Below are 17,230 nucleotides of genomic sequence, written 5' to 3'. Positions count from 1 at the left end.
ATCAGGACTTGTGGCCTAGTTCTGGCCCTGGCAGTCAGGAACACTTTGCACTTTTGTATGGTGAGGTAGTAACAAGGAGGATCAAAACCTCATAGTGTTAGAAGGGAAAACTATCTAGGATCTTAGAGTGACTGAACTCAGTTACTGCTACCTAATGCCCTTTGCCTTCTTGAAATTGTGTGTGTGTATGTGTGTGTGTGTTGGGAGAAGGAGGGATAGCATAGCATTTATGGTTTACATGTATTAATTTAAAATTAGTGGGATGGAAATAGTATGTACAGGAAACTATTTGCAGTTTAACTTGCTGATCTAAGTTGCAGAATTAAAAAAAAAAGTAGTGGAAAGTGACAAATGAAATGACATAGTCAGCCCAGGAGGTACTCAGGTGTGATGTGCCTTCCTTGCTCACCTGGACCATTTTCCTGTTGCTGATATGCTTCACATAATAGGCAATCTAGTCTCTGGGTAGATAGTGTGACCAATTCAGCAACTTTTCAGTTGAGCCTGAGTGTGAGTATAGAGACATGAAAAATTTTCCCTGTCTTTACTTAAAATATCATTTTCTAGATAGGAATAATTTCTATATAGGAATAATTCCCACTCCCCACCCACAAATCAGAAAATGTCCTTCCTTCCAGACTTGGATTTGAGCTTCTTTTTAATGGTAGCTATAGACAGACAATACGTTCCAATCTTGACAGTGATGCTCACTGGCACAGTGGGAACTCAGGTTGTAGACACATCTTCTCAGTAACTAGGCACCCAGTTTCAGCTCACAGTTCTCAAAGTTCCACTACCGTTTCACTTTCCTAAGTTCCAAAAGTCAGCATTACTACCACTTTTAAATAATAACTTCATTGATAGGGTACTTAGACTGGCTATTGTGGGCAGCTGGAGAGGAGGAAGACACAGCTCTTCCTGCTTTTGAGAAGACTCACTTTATTTATAGAGTACTCACTGGAAGGATCATCCTAGCCTTTGTATGCCACTTCTAATTGATTAATCACATTTTATCCCTGTGGTTCTGTATGACTGATTATAATGGTTCTGCTGTTGGATAATGGGGTTGAGTTGAAGGGAAAAGGGGAGGTTCGTTTTATTCTCAAGCTGGAAGAGCTACATAAATGTAATGGGCTACTGCTCAGCTTTTATTGTTCTTTTTCTACATTTCAGTATGTTCAACTACAGTTGTTTAATAAAATGAAAATATAATAGACCAGTATGATGATTTGGAGCCCCAGTAGTTGTGGAAGTGATCATGGAAGTAATGGTTTGGTCCAATGGTAATGGAAGTCATCACAGATGCAATAGTAATGTAAATGATCATGAAAGTATGATGGCAAAGTAATGATTTACCATCTTATAAACCAGGGGTTATAAGCTCAAATGCTATGACTATTGGTTATTTTTCTTACTATGTGTCAGCCAGGTAATATAAATGAGTGAAGTGGGTCAGGTGGGAAGGTATTAGGATGTAGTGGGCACTGTGGTGTACTGGAGAACCCATGCCCTTATTTAAAGGAGGCAGCTGCTACTTTTTCAGCAGATTGTTACTGTTTGAGAAAGTGGGCACAGAATGATCAGTCTTCCTATTTTTCAGGAGAAGCTGGAAATCCAGATCATTGTGCTTTTTAATTGTTGGCAACTAGTTAAAATTTTTTTAAAACCTTTTTCAGGCCAAATAAAATATGTCTGTGGCCTGGATTCTGCCCAATGGCCACTGGTTGGCTGATGACCCCTGATACACAAGATGGGCAGGGGCCTTGTGAAACTTAATCTCTGTAGTTCTCTATGTATAATCACACAGACTTTTTTTCTTTGTCCTACTCAGCCACTGTCATCCTTATACCTTGGGTACTGAGTGGTTAAAAGATAAGTGAGAGAGAGAAGCTTTGTTTCATTTTTCATCTTAAGCTGGCAGAACGGATATCTTTGAACACCTTTGGACATATCAGTGGCTTACCTTGCATACAGTTCTTGAGATACACTTAGAATCTCCACAGCAGGAGGAGATGGCATGCTAGAGCTGAGGTACACCGGTCACTTGATTATCAGGTTTGGGAGGATTTTCCAGTCATGCCCTGTTAGGGAACCAGCTTTTTTTTCTTGGTTTGACTCTTTTACCTCCACCCTTTGAGTAAATGTCTTGAGTCCAGTAAGTTGTTTACTAGTTCAGTAATTCTTGGTCACTCTCAGTAAAGCACAGAACCATGGTATGTTTCTTGGCCAGCTCTGAAAACATTAAAAGCTCTGCATCTTTAGTGCTTCTCTGGGCTCTTCAAGGGATTGAATGAACATAAACCTTTGGAAGGGCCCATTGAGGGTCCTTTTGCTCCCTGGTACCATCTACTCTCTCAGAAAGCCCATCAGAGTTTTCTTGGTTTGCACAGCTCTGTACTAGACACCAAGGCATTATGAAAAAGCCAAAAAATCTTTGCCTTTGGAGAATCTATTTGCTAATTGGATAGGGACAACTCTTGAAAGTATTATAATTAAGAAAAAAAAACTGTTAGTGTACTAACAACAGCTATTTAGAACCAAAGACACACATGAAGAATTGACAATTACATAAAGAATTATATATTTCACAGAAGAAATGTGAATATGCAAATAACAGTTGAGGAGATGTCAGGAAAATATTAATAGATATGAAAAAGGAAGGATTATGATCTGGTTGCTGGGTAAATGTGGGTTCTTTTTGTCTGTAAGGTGGCCTGTCTGGAAGGTTTGTAACTTCTGGTAGAGAAACAAATATGGAATACAGAAAGAAGGTTTGCCAGCCTGGCTCAGAGTCATTGTCTTCTGTGAAGTCATTCTTCTCATAAGAGGTGGACGTGGGCCGGGCGCGGTGGCTCACGCCTGTAATCCTAGCACTCTGGGAGGCCGAGGCGGGTGGATCGCTCGAGGTCAGGAGTTTGAGACCAGCCTGAGCAAGAGCGAGACCCCGTCTCTACTAAAAATAGAAAGAAATTATCTGGCCAACTAAAATATATATAGAAAAAATTAGCCGGGCATGGTGGCGCATGCCTGTTGTCCCAGCTACTTGGGAGGCTGAGGCAGGAGGATTGCTTGAGCCCAGGAGTCTGAGGTTGCTGTGAGCTAGGCTGATGCCATGGCACTCACTCTAGCCAGGGCAACAAAGCGACACTCTGTCTCAAAAAAAAAAAAAAAAGAGGTGGATGTGAGCTGTATCACTATTGAATAGTCAGTCTTCATGTTAGTTAATTCATTTATTCATTCATTCAGTATTTATTGGTCATTTTTCTTACTATGTGTCAGGCATTGGGGATAAGAAGACAAATAAATCATGGTCTCTTCCCCTGAGATGCTCATAGACTCATGGTAGACATAGACTAAATAAGTAATTATAAATTGGTATAAGGTATATTTGAATAGAGCTACGTACAAAGGGCTATGGGGTAACAAAAGGGATACTGATGCTGTCTGGGAGAGTAGGTTAGCTAGGGGAGACCTCACAGAGCAGGCATTATCATAATAAAAGCTAACATTTATTAGGTTTTACTATCCCAGGCACTGTGCTGGGTGCTTTAGAGGCTTATTATTTAGGTCTCATAACAAATTGATGAGGAAACATTATGTTCATTTTACAATAGAAAACTGTAAACTGAGGCTCAGAGAGGCTAAGAAACTTGGCTAAGATTATACAGGTAGTAATGGGACTGGAGCTCAGGTCTGTCTTGACTCTGAAACTTGTGTTTGTAACCACTGACTCCCTTATTGACTTTTTGATGGAATGAGTAAGGGTTTCCCAGGTGGACAAGAGTGGGGAAAAACATTCAAAACAGAAAGGGAATAGTATGTGCAAAGGCAAAGAGGCAGCAGAGACCATGAAAAGAAGGAACTTTTCATGGTCTGTTTTATACGAAGAATATATATAGCATATATGGGGCACCAGTGTCCCCTACCCAGCTTTTTTTTTTTTTTTTTGAGACAGAGTCTCGCTCTGTTGCCTGGGCTAGAGTGAGTGCCATGGCGTCAGCCTAGCTCACAGCAACTTCAAACTCCTGGGCTTAAGGGATCCTACTGCCTCAGCCTCCCGAGTAGCTGGGACTACAGGCATGTGCCACCATGCCCGGCTAATTTTTTTCTATATATATTTTTAGTTGGCCAGATAATTTGTTTCTGTTTTTAGTCGCTCTTGCTCAGGCTGGTCTCAAACTCCTGACCTCGAGCGATCCACCCGCCTTGGCCTCCCAGAGTGCTAGGATTACAGGCATGAGCCACCGCACCCAGCCCCCTACCCAGCTTAAAAAACAAAACATCACCAAAACTGAGGCTGCATGTGCGCCCTTTCCTATTAATTTGTCCCACCCTACCCTTTGCCACTATTCTAAATTTTTTGTGAATTACTCTGGGGTATAGTCCTACAAAAGGGATTGCTGAGATATAAGTTATGAACTCCTTCCACTTGGTAAGATAATGCCAAATCGTTATCCAAACTCATATCAATTTAGGTACGCACCAACCACTCGGTCTGCATTTTTACCAGCTCTTAGTGTTGTCAGATTTAAAATTTTTTGCTATTTTGGGAGTGTAAAATGATATCTGAATATAATCTTATTTTATAATTTTCCTGATTATTAATGAAGCTAATAATCTTTTCATATATGTATTTGCTGTTTGTATTTCCTATTCTGTGATGTACATATTCTGTTCGTGTCTCTTGCTAATTTTGGGGAGGGGTCATATGTTCTACATGTTCTTATAGTTTTGTAGCAGTTATTGTATTTTCTGAATATTGCTCTTCTGTTAGTTTTATGTGTTACAGATATTTCTTTCCAATTCGTGACTTATCTTTTCCCTCTTTTTTATGGTGTCTTTTAAACAAATGTCTTTAATTTTAACATGGTTGAATTCACCAATTTTTTCAGGGTTTTTGCTTTTTGTTCCCTATTTAGGCACTTCTCCTCTGTGCTGAGTTTATTAAAATATTCTCATATATTATCTTCACAAAGTTGTCAAGCTTTGCTTTTCACATTTAAATCTAATTAATCTGAAATATAATTTTTGGTATTCCATGAAGTACGGCTCCAATTTATTCTCCTGCTTTTGTTTGGATCTAGAGGGAGTTGCCAGTTGATATAGTGACTCCTTCTTTTTGGATCCTGTTGGTGTGAATAACTGGGATGCTGCAGAGCACTAGGGGAATGCTATAGACTCAGCTTTAAACCAACAGTGCTTTCAAAGGATACATGTTGCTCAGAGTCTCTGGGCCAGTGGTTTACCTGACTAGGGGTGTTAGTTAGTATGTATTTAGTTGTTCCTTGTATTTCTGACCCAAGATAAACCTAAGTTCTTTTCTACCATACTTATATGGAGTCTCTGAAGGGTTTTGTGACCTTGTGACAAGGGATTCTCAGCCATTGGCTTCCACAAAGCAAGTGGTTCATCAGAGATTCCCATTTGAAGCTGAAGGCAGATTCTGTTGGGAGATTCCCTGGGTGAAGACACAGATGCTTAGAGGCCTGGAAGGAGATTAGGCAGTTCTGCATTATCCTTGAAAATAATTCCTCTTCATTCTCTAGCTATTTCTTTTTTACTAAGAAAAAAATTTTAAGTGAATGATTTTTTTGCTTAGATCTTTGCTATCTTAGAAAGTGGTTTCCTTTTGGTGACTAATGGATTTTGACCAACTGTTAGGTTGATTACTTTCATTTGGGATCTCAGTTCAAAATTTATCTCCTCCAGGAAGTTTTCCAAGGAGCATGTAGATCCTATTAGATCTCAATTAGTCCCACTGGCACTTTTGCTTGCAATTTGTACTGTAGTGTAATTGTTGTTTTGTTTTTCAGCTTGTTGCTGTGTTGTTTTCTTTTTTTTTTTTTATTTCAGCTTATTATGGGGGTACAAGAGCTCAGGTTATATATATTGCCCATGTCCCGCCCATCCCCCTGAGTCAGAGCCTCAAGCGTGTCCATTCCCCAGACAGTGCGCCTGGTACTCACCATGTAGTCATGCCTCCATCCCCTCCCCCCACCCCCCACCTCCCCGGGTCAGCACCTTCAAACATGGCCATACCCCAGACGGTGCGCAACGCACTCATCATGTAGGCATACACCCATCCCCTCCCCCCACCCCCTGCCTCAGTCTGATATCCAGTTGGTATCATTCCCCAATGTGCATTTAGGTGATGATCAGGGAAACCAATTTTCTGGTGAGTACATGTGATGCTTGTTTTTCCATTCTTGGGATACTTCACTTAATGTAATGGGTTCCAACTCTCTCCAGGAGAACCAAAGAGATGTCGTATCATGTGTTGTTTTCAATTGAGTATGTTTTCTCTTATTCTCCTGGTTCTTTGAGAGAAATTAAATATTCTTATTTATATTCTTATTCTTTATAGCATCCCCTCCTAAGCCCCCCAAGTATTTTTTTTACCTTGTTGGGTATTCAGTATACATATATGCCGAATATACACTGAACAATAACTCTATATTGTACCCTGATTTCACAGCACCTTCTCCAGAGATAATTATGGCTGTGAATTTGGGTACATCTGCCCAGACCTTTTATTCTGTAATTACATTATCATATTAGATATTTCCTGCTCTAAATAAGTGAACATGAGTTTTCAGAACTTTTCAAAGGTCTTGTCACTGCCACTGTCCAATTTAGCTGACTTGGCTGAATGGATGCAGTCTTTAAGTTGACATTGTAACTGTGGTTCTAAACCAAGGCTATTCTAACAACCTTCATTCTTTTCTTTTCTTTTCTTTTCCGACTTTGTATACAGCAGCACCTTCATTCTTTTCTTTAACTTGAACCTTCCTTATTATTAGTATTTATTGAGTAGATAAAAAAAAGAACAAAGAGAAGATCCTTCTGCCTCAGCTTCCCAAAGTGCTGGGATTATAGTCATGAGCTACCACGCCAGGTCTCAGATATTGTTTTTAACAAACTAACACCATAGATGTATCTGCATACTTAAAGGCAACATAGAACTTTGGGAACAATTGACTTTGAGGAATGTGGCATGCTTACTGGAGATTGTTGAGGTGCCTGTGAGAAATTTTCTGGATTGATGCTTTTTGAGTCATATCTTAAACTACCCTGAACTTCCAGAGACCTCTAGGAGAGCCAGGTAGTTGGATTTATTAATTTTTTTTTGTTTCCTTATCTTGTGCTGTTAAAGGGGAAAGGTAGTTGGATTTATAACATACGATGGACTTCATCCCATCTTAGTATTACAGGTGGAAAATCTTGGTAGTGAAAAGTTAAGTCACAATTCTAACATTATTAAGTACTGATTTTTAAGCACAGGTATTCTCTGGATAACCAAATATTAACCAGACTTTTATTTTAACTATTTTGGTAGGTTTGCCAGGATGGTGGATAAGAATATTTACATCATTCAAGGGGAGATTAACATTGTGGTTGGGGCCATCAAACGAAATGCCCGATGGAGCACCCATACACCATTGGTAAGTTGCAGTGGGCAGATAGCCTGGTCACTGAGTTGTTGTAGGGCATCTGGTGCATGATTAAAACAGTTCTCAGTAATAATGAGAATAGTAGGAATTCAGAGTTATTCTTGGTATCAAGGACCCTTCTGTTTTATTTCCACTAGCATCAAATATACAAGCAGTCTTTTTTTCTTTGGGACCCAAAAGATGACACCATTCTTCTTCTAGATATTTTCGTAAACAACTTAAGCTAGTACTGTACTTGGAACTTCTTTAGTATGCCTAAAAATGTCAGAAAGATTCCTTATCTTCTAATTCTCTAGTGCTATAATTAGCCATGAAATTCATTTAAATTAGTTTAGTTATTGATAAATAGACTGTGAGTTGGTAATGATACTCCTTCTTGAGGGTTCAGCAAACTTCCATGAACAGGCAATATCTTGTCAATCACATGAGTAAGAAACTCATCTCTTTTAAAGTTGGCTTTCTTTGTTGTATATGTTCAAGAATATTTTTTGTAGTGTTATATAAAACAATTTTTGGCACAATTTTAAAAACAAGTTTAGAGGCTGGGTGCGGTGGCTCACGCCTGTAATCCTAGCACTCTGGGAGGCTGAGGCGGGTGGATCGCTCGAGGTCAGGAGTTCGAGACCAGCCTGAGCGAGACCCCGTCTCTACTAAAGATAGAAATAAATTATCTGGACAACTAAAAGTATATATAGAAAAAATTAGCCAGGCATGGTGGCACATGCCTGTAGTCCCAGCTACTCGGGAGGCTGAGGCAGTAGGATCACTTAAGCCCAGGAGTTTGAGGTTGCTGTGAGCTAGGCTGACGCCACGGCACTCACTCTAGCCTGGGCAACAAAGTGAGACTCTGTCTCAAAAAAAAAAAACAAACCAAGTTTAGAAACTTCTAACTTAGTGAATTTATATAAACACACTTGCTAAATTAGTTTGGAAATTTCTTGTGTTCATTTATAAAAATGGATTGATGCTGAGCACGGTGGCTCATGCCTGTAATCCTAGCACTCTGGGAGGCCAAGGTCAGAGGATTGCTTGAGCTCAGGAGTTCGATATCAGCATGAGCAAGAGTGAGACCAGCCTCTGCAAAAATAGAAAAATTAGCAGGTCATGGTGGCGTGTGCCTGTAGTACCAGCTACTCTGGAGGCTGAGGCAGGAAGATTGCTTGAGCCCAGGAGTTTAGAGGTTACAGTGAGCTATGATGATGCCACTGCACTCTAGCAAGGGTGAGAGAGTGAGACCCTGTCTCAAAAATAAGAACAACAACAAGAAAAAATAGATTGGTTGGCGAGGTGTGATGGCTCACAGCCATAAACTCAGCACTTTAGGAGGCCAAGGTGGGAGGATCACTTGAGGTCAAGAGTTCAAGACCAGCCTTGGCAATATAGTGAGACCCCCCATCTCTACAAAAAATAAGAAAAATTAGGCAAACGTGGTATGTGCATCCATAGTCCTAGCTACTCGGGAGGCTGAGGTGAGAGGATCACCTGAGTCCAGGAATTTGAGGCTACAGTGAGCTATCATTGTGCCATTGCACTCTAGCCAGGGTGACAGAGTGAGACCCTGTCTCAAAGGAAAAAAAAAATGGATTGGTGTAGAAGTGATACTGGAGTCAGGAATGTCTTTGAAATGAATATGTGATCACATAATGAATATGAAGAAGGAGAGAAGGCAGAATAATACACATATAAAGGACCTGGTAATTGATGTTAGATTGAGTGCTGTGGTGATAGTATAGATTAGCACTTTAGGATTTACTATTTTGAGTAAGCCCAGAGTATCTCTATGAAATAAGAGATTAGGGAAAAGGAAAATATGAACCATGGCTAACTTTCTGTTCCTCAGTAGGAAAACATACTAGATTTTCTGATTGGATTTAGAGAAAGAGCCCTTGATCTATCCTTTATTTTCTTTTTCCTCTTTTTGCCCAATAATGACTTGTTTTTAATCTATGTGTCCTATAGGATGAAGAACGAGATCCTCTGCTGCATAGTTTTGGTCATCTAAAGGAGGTTTTAAACAATATAACCGGTAAGTCTCCACATAGAGGTTGGATTACTTATCCTGGTAAAAAATATGTGTGTTTGACTTACTGTAGGATGGACAAACTTTTTCTGTAAAGGACCTTATAGAAAATATTTTAGGCTTTGTGGGCCACATGGCAACTGTGCAACTACTCAACTCTACCTTTGTAGCTCAGAAGCAGCCATAGATAATACAGAAGTGAATAAGCAATATATCTTTTCTTTAAAAAAAATCTTTAAGCTATATTTGACCCATGAGTGTAGTTTGCCAACCCCTGATTTATTGCATTGCTTTCATTCTTTCTTTCATTCTTTTTTTTTTTGAGATAGTCTCGCTCTGTTGCCCCAGGCTAGAGTGCAGTGGCATGATCATAGCTCACTGCAACCTCAAACTCCTAGGCTCAAGCAATCCTCCTGCCTCAGCCTCCCGAGTAGCAGGAACTACAGGGATGTGCCACCACGCCTGGCTAATTTTTCTTTTTTTTGTTGAGATGGGGTCTTGCTTTTGCTCAGGCTGGTCTTGGACTCCTGAATCTTGAGTGATCCTCCTTCCTTGGCTTCCCAGAGTGCTAGGATTACAGGTGTGAGCCACTGCGCCCAGCCTGCTTTCATTCTTTCTGATCTTTCAGTCTTCATTTGTTCCCAGAATCTTTTGTCCCTTTGTTTTTCCCCTATTTTCCTAATCATAATAACCTTATATAATATTCACATGTTTAGAATTTTCAAAGCTATTTTCATATTTATTACTACCTTATTGAACTTTTACACATCCCTGTGAGGGAGGCATGGCAGGTGTGGTCCCCTTTTTATAAAAGAAGCTGAAGCCCAGAGATGTTCAAAGTGATTTAACTGAGGTCACACCAATCCTAAGAGGTGGAGTCAAAACTAGAATTGAGGCCTCTGACACCCAGTTTAGTGCTCTTTCCCCACTTCCGTGTTGCTTCTGTATATACAATTAGAGGAGAATATGTACATTGAGTGAGGAAATTTCACTCAATTCAAAAAGCTTTGGAAATGTTAACCAAAAGGATCAAGTATGCACAAGGCAATTGTTAGCTAGTTAGCAGGGCTAATGCTGCTACTAGGTGGCATGTTCTTATTTTATGGCCTGTACTGTGACTTGACTGATTTGGAAAGTTGGCTACTTGCATAGATTTTTTTTTTTTTTTTTTTACAGGTAAAGACTACATATCCCAATTAGAAAGAAAACATAGCAGGTGGAGATTTACAATTCTTTTTAGTGGGCTAGAGTTCAGAGTACTATCTTTCTAAGAGCTATTAAGAGGATCAAACAAGTTAATATACTTGGGAATACTTGGTAAACATTTTATACACAGGGAAGGATTGTTATTATAAGCGGCTGGGAACACCCTAACACCCTAAGATGGCCAAGATTACCTTGGAGTAGCCTTGCAGGCCTTTTTAGCCATCTACAAACCTTGAGGAGCTGAGGTGTTGCTATCCTGATAGACCCACACTTCCCCTCTGCCATCCAGTCCAGATCCCATGTCTATTTTCTCTATCTGACATGTCCCAAGATTTCGTCTCAGAGACCCTACCTGTAGTGAGTAATACGGTCCAGGAATTGCAGTCTCTATATCATTTAAAAGCTAGCAAAGTTGAGTCTGCTGCCTAATTTTCTTATGTCCTTGGGTTAGGAATCCAGCCAGATTATATGCTGCTTGGAACTAATAAAACCAGAATGTGCCGAAGAGTCAGTTCTGTCAGTGAAACTAGGAATATAGCTGGGTGTTGCTAACCTTCCCCTGGAGTGAGGAGAAAGGTAGTAGTGTTTTTCAAGGCCAACAGCTGTGGCAGATGCTGAAATGGTGCCAAGGTTGTTCCATTGTTCTTGGGTTGTAGCATATTACCTGCCTGAGAAAATGACAGAGTGGACCCCAAATAGAACATTTCATGGTGTTCAGATTTATTCTGACCCCCCACACAGTGCTGGCTCCCAGGAGCAGGTTTATGGGTCAGCTGCCCCTGTGGTCCTGGACTTTGCAATCCATGACCAATTTCTTGTTTCTTTTACTGAAACAAACAGATTTTTCTGATTGGCAGTGTCAGGAGGACTGCTTTCCTGGAAGCTTGTTAATAGTAAGAGGCTGGGAAAGGGTTTTGAACTTGCAGAGAGAAACTGAAGGGACTGTGCCCATGTATGTAACCAGTTATGGTATACCACTTAGATTGGAGGAGGGATGACAGGAATTCTAGGACTTCTACCCAATTTAACTCATGAAATTGACTTGGGCATGGTCCCTTTTTGCAAAGGCTTCCTGTTGCAGTTTTCTAGGCTGTCTGCTGGCTTGGTTGGTAAGACTATCACTGTTGGAAATGAGTGGTTCATTGGACATTGTCATTAAACCAAAATGCTTTCTTTTTCTTTGCTTGTAAACAGTTACAGGATCTTCTAAGTATACAAGCACTACTTACTCCTCTAGGAGTATTATCTATTCGTTGTGGAGGAAATAAGTCCATTGTCTCCAGTAAGGTTGGCTCAGTTCATACCAGTTATTCTCACATATATGTCTTTGGCCCACATCTGCAGTCAGTATTTGCTCAGATTACATGATGACTACATGCTTGGTAGCATTTAGAGTAATAGGATATTCTAATACCAAATCTGAAGACAGGGAGAGGGCTGCACTTGGAAGAGAAAGGGTGTCTAAGAGCAAAGTTTGCATATTTGTTACTTTGGGTGAAGCTTTAGCTTACCACCAGTGAGAGAAACTTGACTGCTCGCCCTCATTTGGCTTTACTTCCTCTTAGGAATCCTTTTAGGAGATTATTTAAAGGAGTTAAAGCAGATGCACAGTTGCCAGGGACTGGGAGGGCCGATGGGGAGTGACTGCTAAAGAGTACGGGGCTTCTTTTTGGAGTGATGAAAATGTTCTGGAATTAGATAGTAGTGATGGTTACACAACTTTGTGAATATACAAGAAACCATTGAATTGTGCACTTTGAAAGGGTAAATTTTATGGTATGTAAATTGTCTCATTTTTTCATTATTTATTTATTTGGTGATTTATTTGGTCTTGTTCGGCTGCCCGGGCTAGAGTGCAGCAGTGTCCTTATAGCTCATTGCAACCACAAACTTCTGGGCTTAAGTGATCCTTCTGCCTCAGCCTCCTGAGTAGCTGGGACTATAGGGGTATGCCACCACACCTGGCTAATTTTTTAGTTTTTTTTAGAGATGGGGTATTGATATGTTACTCAGGTTGGTCTTGAATTTCTGGCTTCAAGCGATCCTCTTGCCTCAGCCTCCCTAAGTGCTGGGATTACAGGCATAAGGCACCACACCCAGCCTTCAATTTTTTAAAAAAGCCAATCTAGGCTGCAAAAGTGATGGATTCACCAATTTTTTTCTCAGGGTTCAAAGCTATGGAGGGAAGTCTGACTGTAGTCACTGCTATGCTTTGGACCCATTGCCCAGCAAAGGCAACACAAGGCTCTGTTCAGCCTCCTGGCCCAGTTTGTCCTTTTATAATATGTCTCTCTCATTAACTCAAGGAAACACATGGCTTTTATATTTAAATTTATTCAAGCTGTAATCTTTGACATTTGAGTTAGCTTTTAGTACAGTTTTGCATTTATAGTAATATATATTATGTATTTTCTCTATCCCCAAAGAATCCGTTTTAATCTTTTCCGGATGCAAATTTCAGTCTGTCTTGTCCCATCTCCCCTCTCTTGCTCTCTTTCCCCTCCCCCCACAGAGTGTATTTGATCAGGTGTGGCAGGAATATCCACTGTCAAGCTGCGCCCTTTATATTAGTCAATATTATCCTTCTCCCCCCTCCCTGTCTGTCTGCCCCTTTGGGCTTTCCCAGTTGATTTATAATTTTGGAATTCTCATTGGAGTCTGTAATACAGTTTGTTCATTATTTAACCAAAACCTGTTTAATGAGCAGAGAGAGGCAATGTAAATGTTAGGCATGTTGCAGTGATGTACCTTTGTGCTTCTCAAAGCGGGTGGGTAGTTAACTCTGTGCTGCCTGCAGGGCTGGGTGTCCTGGCCTTAGGGGCAGAAGGGCCATTGCCTCTCATTTACACCTGTCCAAGCCCTGCCATGGGTTTAGATTCCAAAGACACATTTTCTTTTATCCTTCTAGCAATCTTGTGGGATTTGTGCATATTTGAGTTATCTTCAATCTCATAGCTAGACCCTGTGGTAGGATCTGTGGCATGGGATAGGGGTATAGAAGGGAAAGTGAAATATCAGGATACTTAATACTGTTTAGTGTTAGGTCTAACCAGAGTAGACAGTTTAGAAGAATGCTTCTAGCCAACATGGTCTGTGGGCTTTGATCTCTTTGTTCCTAGACTAGATAAGTCCTTGCAAGCCCTTAGTACCCTTTATCCAATATAGTTTTATGGAAAGAGCTATAGGTGGTTGTGATTTGTGGTTGGTTGGTTGTGGCCATTTGCCTCCAGATTTAGTCTTTCTTTGTCCTTGGTCTTTAAACTTAGATAATTATAAAGAGATTCTTTTCCAGAAAATTTTTGGTTTAAAGCAGAAAGAGAGGAATAGTCTAAAAGTACCACCAAAATCTTCTCATATGAGATTACCTCTTAATGACTTTAAAGCCTTCAGGGCCAAGGCTTGAGGAAGCCGTCTTAGTGTGTGTGTGTGTGTCAGGGGGTGGGGGTAGTGGGAAGTTTGCCTTCAGAGATTTACTCCCAGGCCTTTTTAGTTCTAAGGACTCAATGTGCAGTTTTGATTATCAGGATTGGGGGTGCTCAGTATAAGACTAAGGTGATCCTGACACCCCGTTATAAGCATCTGTATTAACTCTGGAGCTGTTCTAGCTTCTTGGACCCTTTCTTTCAGGGATTCCCCAAGATTTGAATGCCTTCTGGGCCTGGGTTATTTAGTTGCTTCTGACCAATATTGATTGCATATCTGCTATGTGCCAGACATTTTCTTTAGGCACTTAGGTATTGGGTCTATAATGGTAAACAACAACAACGAACAAATAAACAAAAAACAGGCAAACTTCATAGCTACTGGTTTTATAAGACTAGTGACTCTAGCTGACCATTCTACAACTAACCTTTGTGGCCTTTACGCTATGCTATGTGGTCCCTATCTGGCATGGAATAGATGAAAATGAGTGAGAGCAATCTGCTGCCATCTTTTCTTATTCCTGCTCTTTCCTTTGCATAACAAATAAGCCAAAGAAGTGAACAAAAATGATAGCTTATACATTTGCTTGTTTGGCTTTCTCATGTAAAGCTATTATGGACAGAGTTTAGATATTCCCAAAGACACTGGTGGGTTGCACAGAGTATTTTCAGGGATAGGCTATTTCTTTACTGAGCTTACTGGGACAGCAAGATATGGTGTGCTTGAGTTTAAGAGGGAGAAGCAGGGGCCAGGAGGAAGTGGATGTGTCAGAAGTTTATTTAAATATAGTTTATCCTGGACAAACACACCTGTAGGGTACTGTCTGTCTCAAGCTTTGTGAATTCAGTTTGAGCTGGGAGGTTTGAGTCCATCTAACCTCCAGAGGTTTGTAGAGACCATTTAAACAAAGTCTGGAAGCCAACCCTGGGAGGAACTATGACTTAACACCTGTCTGGCTTAGGCCTCTTAGAAATAGCTGCCTAGGTAGAAATGAAACTGTTTCTACCTCGGCATAGAATTCCTCGTATCTCAAGTTTAATCTGTTTCATTTGGAAGATGGGAGGTGTAGGGAAAAAGAGATTTTAGTAGTCACTGTCAGAAAAACATTGAATAAGAGTATATTATATGAAAAAAAATTTGCTAGAGTTATCATACTGAGTCTTCCATATTGATTGAATACAAACTTTTATTTTTTCTACAGAGGTCTATAGTTTGGGGAGTAATACAGTAAGTAATATATCATTATAAATCAGCATGAGAAGACAGTTGAATGAGTCCCACTTGGATTGAGCTTGTGCATTGTTTAAGGGCTAAGTGGAGACTAAAAGAACCAAGTATGATAAAATTTGGCAGACAAATTCATGTAAAGGGCTGAGTGTTGGCAGAGGCAAGGTTGGGGCAAATTTATGTAAGTATCTATTTCCTGTGTCCTTTTTTACTTTCTTGGTTTATAATAAAAGACTATATTAGTTTGGAGATTGTTGAGTAATACATTAGAATTTGTATTTGAGTCAGACTAACTTTGCACCTTAGAATCTCAGTAATTTGAGTGACCCCAGACTTGTGAGCATTTTTAGCACAGTTAGAGAAAATAAAGGTACCATAGATCTTTTTTGCCCTCAGGGAATATTCATATCAATAAGGTGGCTCTGAGAGGCATGTATTTTGATGACTTTACTTTGTCAATTCTTTTTACTGGGGCCTTCCCCAGTCGATCTCTGAACCCTCTTCACCTGATACTTCTAAACCAAGAAGTTCTTCCAAACTTTTGTTTATATTTGAGATTAAAAAATGAAGACTTGAGAGAAGGGGGTAAGGTCTCCCTGGGGACGGACACACACATGCGTGCACGTGAAAATGAAGACTTGCTGAGCTTGGTGGTTTATGCCTATAATCCCAGCTACTTGAGAGGCTAAGGCGGGATGATCACTTGAGGCCAGGAGTTCGAGACCAGCCTGGGAAACATATGGAGACCCCTATCTCTAAAAAAAATTTTTAAAAATGAGTCCCAGTTACTCAGGAGGCTAAGGTGGGAGGATTGCTTGAGCCTAGTAGTTTGTGACTAGCCTGGGTGATGCAATGAGATTTTAAAAAAAAAAAAAGGAAAAGAAAATGAAGACTTTCTTGGGAAGAAATAGCACTTCCTCGTCTAGCTTCTCATGCGTCCCAGCTCTTCCTTTTTCTCTTCCTAATACCCAGACACACTTAGCCATCAGAACTAGTTTGCTGGCTGGTGGAAGGGTACATTTTCCACTACAGGTATCATGAAAGGGGTTGTTAAAAAAGAGGAAATAACATTCTTAATAGTTTAGCTCTCAGAAACAGGACAAAGGAAACTAATTTCTTTCTAGCAGAGATTAGGGGGCAGTCTAACAGTGTGGTCCGTGGTGGGTGTCAAAGTTGCTGGTATTGTTCTCATTTCTTTTTCTTCCTTAGCACAGCCACCTCTTGAGGCCTGAAACTTCTCCCTGGGTATATGCCAACTGGCCATGACAGCAGTCAGATGAGTAAAAAGAGAGAAAGCCAGCTGCTGTTTTGTTTTGGACAAGGAAGCAGGCAGAGTCCCTTTCTTCTTTTCCACCCACTCAAACTCAGGACAAGTGCCAAAGGGTTTCAGAAGAAGCCAAATGCTTGAAATTCAATGTGTAGTTTTGATTAGGAGCAATAGTGAAGAGTTTGTCTCAGCCTTGCTCATAGATGCTTAATTGATCACCTCAATTGCTGAAATGATAATTGGATATGTTTATGGAAAGGGTGAGTGCATTTGTCTTTTCTCCCCTGGTACCCAGTAAGACAAAGTCGGATAATGAGCAAAATGGAGATGAGATCATTTCAACTCAGATCACCTCAAAAGGTGATAGATGGAGAGCAGTGACTACCTTAGGCTCTCAGTTTTGCTTCAGGAAACGAGGAGCTAATATGCTCCTAACCAGTTTTGGGGCCTTTGTTCCTTTCCTTTCTTTGGAAATCCTGAAGGACTTAGATGGACAAGCACTCCTGGCTGCCTGTTGGCTGGTTTCTCATGGCATGTCTCTGCTGTAACACCAGCCTTCTGTTACCACTGTTAACACTGTAGATTGAATTGTGAAGGGCTGCCACATGTGCACAAATCATAACTGACCTTTCCTTG

At 40.4% G+C, this 17,230-nt stretch overlaps 1 protein-coding gene across 8 annotated transcripts in view; it reads left to right on the top strand.

The window, feature by feature from the left end:
* GBF1 (golgi brefeldin A resistant guanine nucleotide exchange factor 1) overlaps positions 1-17,230 on the top strand; it is a 115,071-nt gene that overhangs the window by 1,573 nt on the left and 96,268 nt on the right. For all 8 annotated transcript variants that reach the window (XM_045568526.1, XM_045568524.1, XM_045568521.1 and 5 more), the window contains exons 2-3: positions 7,337-7,442; positions 9,411-9,477. In XM_045568526.1, the coding sequence (XP_045424482.1) occupies positions 7,347-7,442; positions 9,411-9,477 (163 nt within the window). In that variant the 5' untranslated portion in view covers positions 7,337-7,346. The remainder of the gene's footprint in view (positions 1-7,336; positions 7,443-9,410; positions 9,478-17,230) is intronic.

The sequence above is a fragment of the Lemur catta genome, chromosome 14 (genome assembly GCF_020740605.2).
Source record: "Lemur catta isolate mLemCat1 chromosome 14, mLemCat1.pri, whole genome shotgun sequence".
NCBI lineage: Eukaryota > Metazoa > Chordata > Mammalia > Primates > Lemuridae > Lemur > Lemur catta.
The sequence above is the reverse complement of the archived record's forward strand: the minus strand, read 5'-3'. Positions and strand labels throughout refer to the sequence as shown.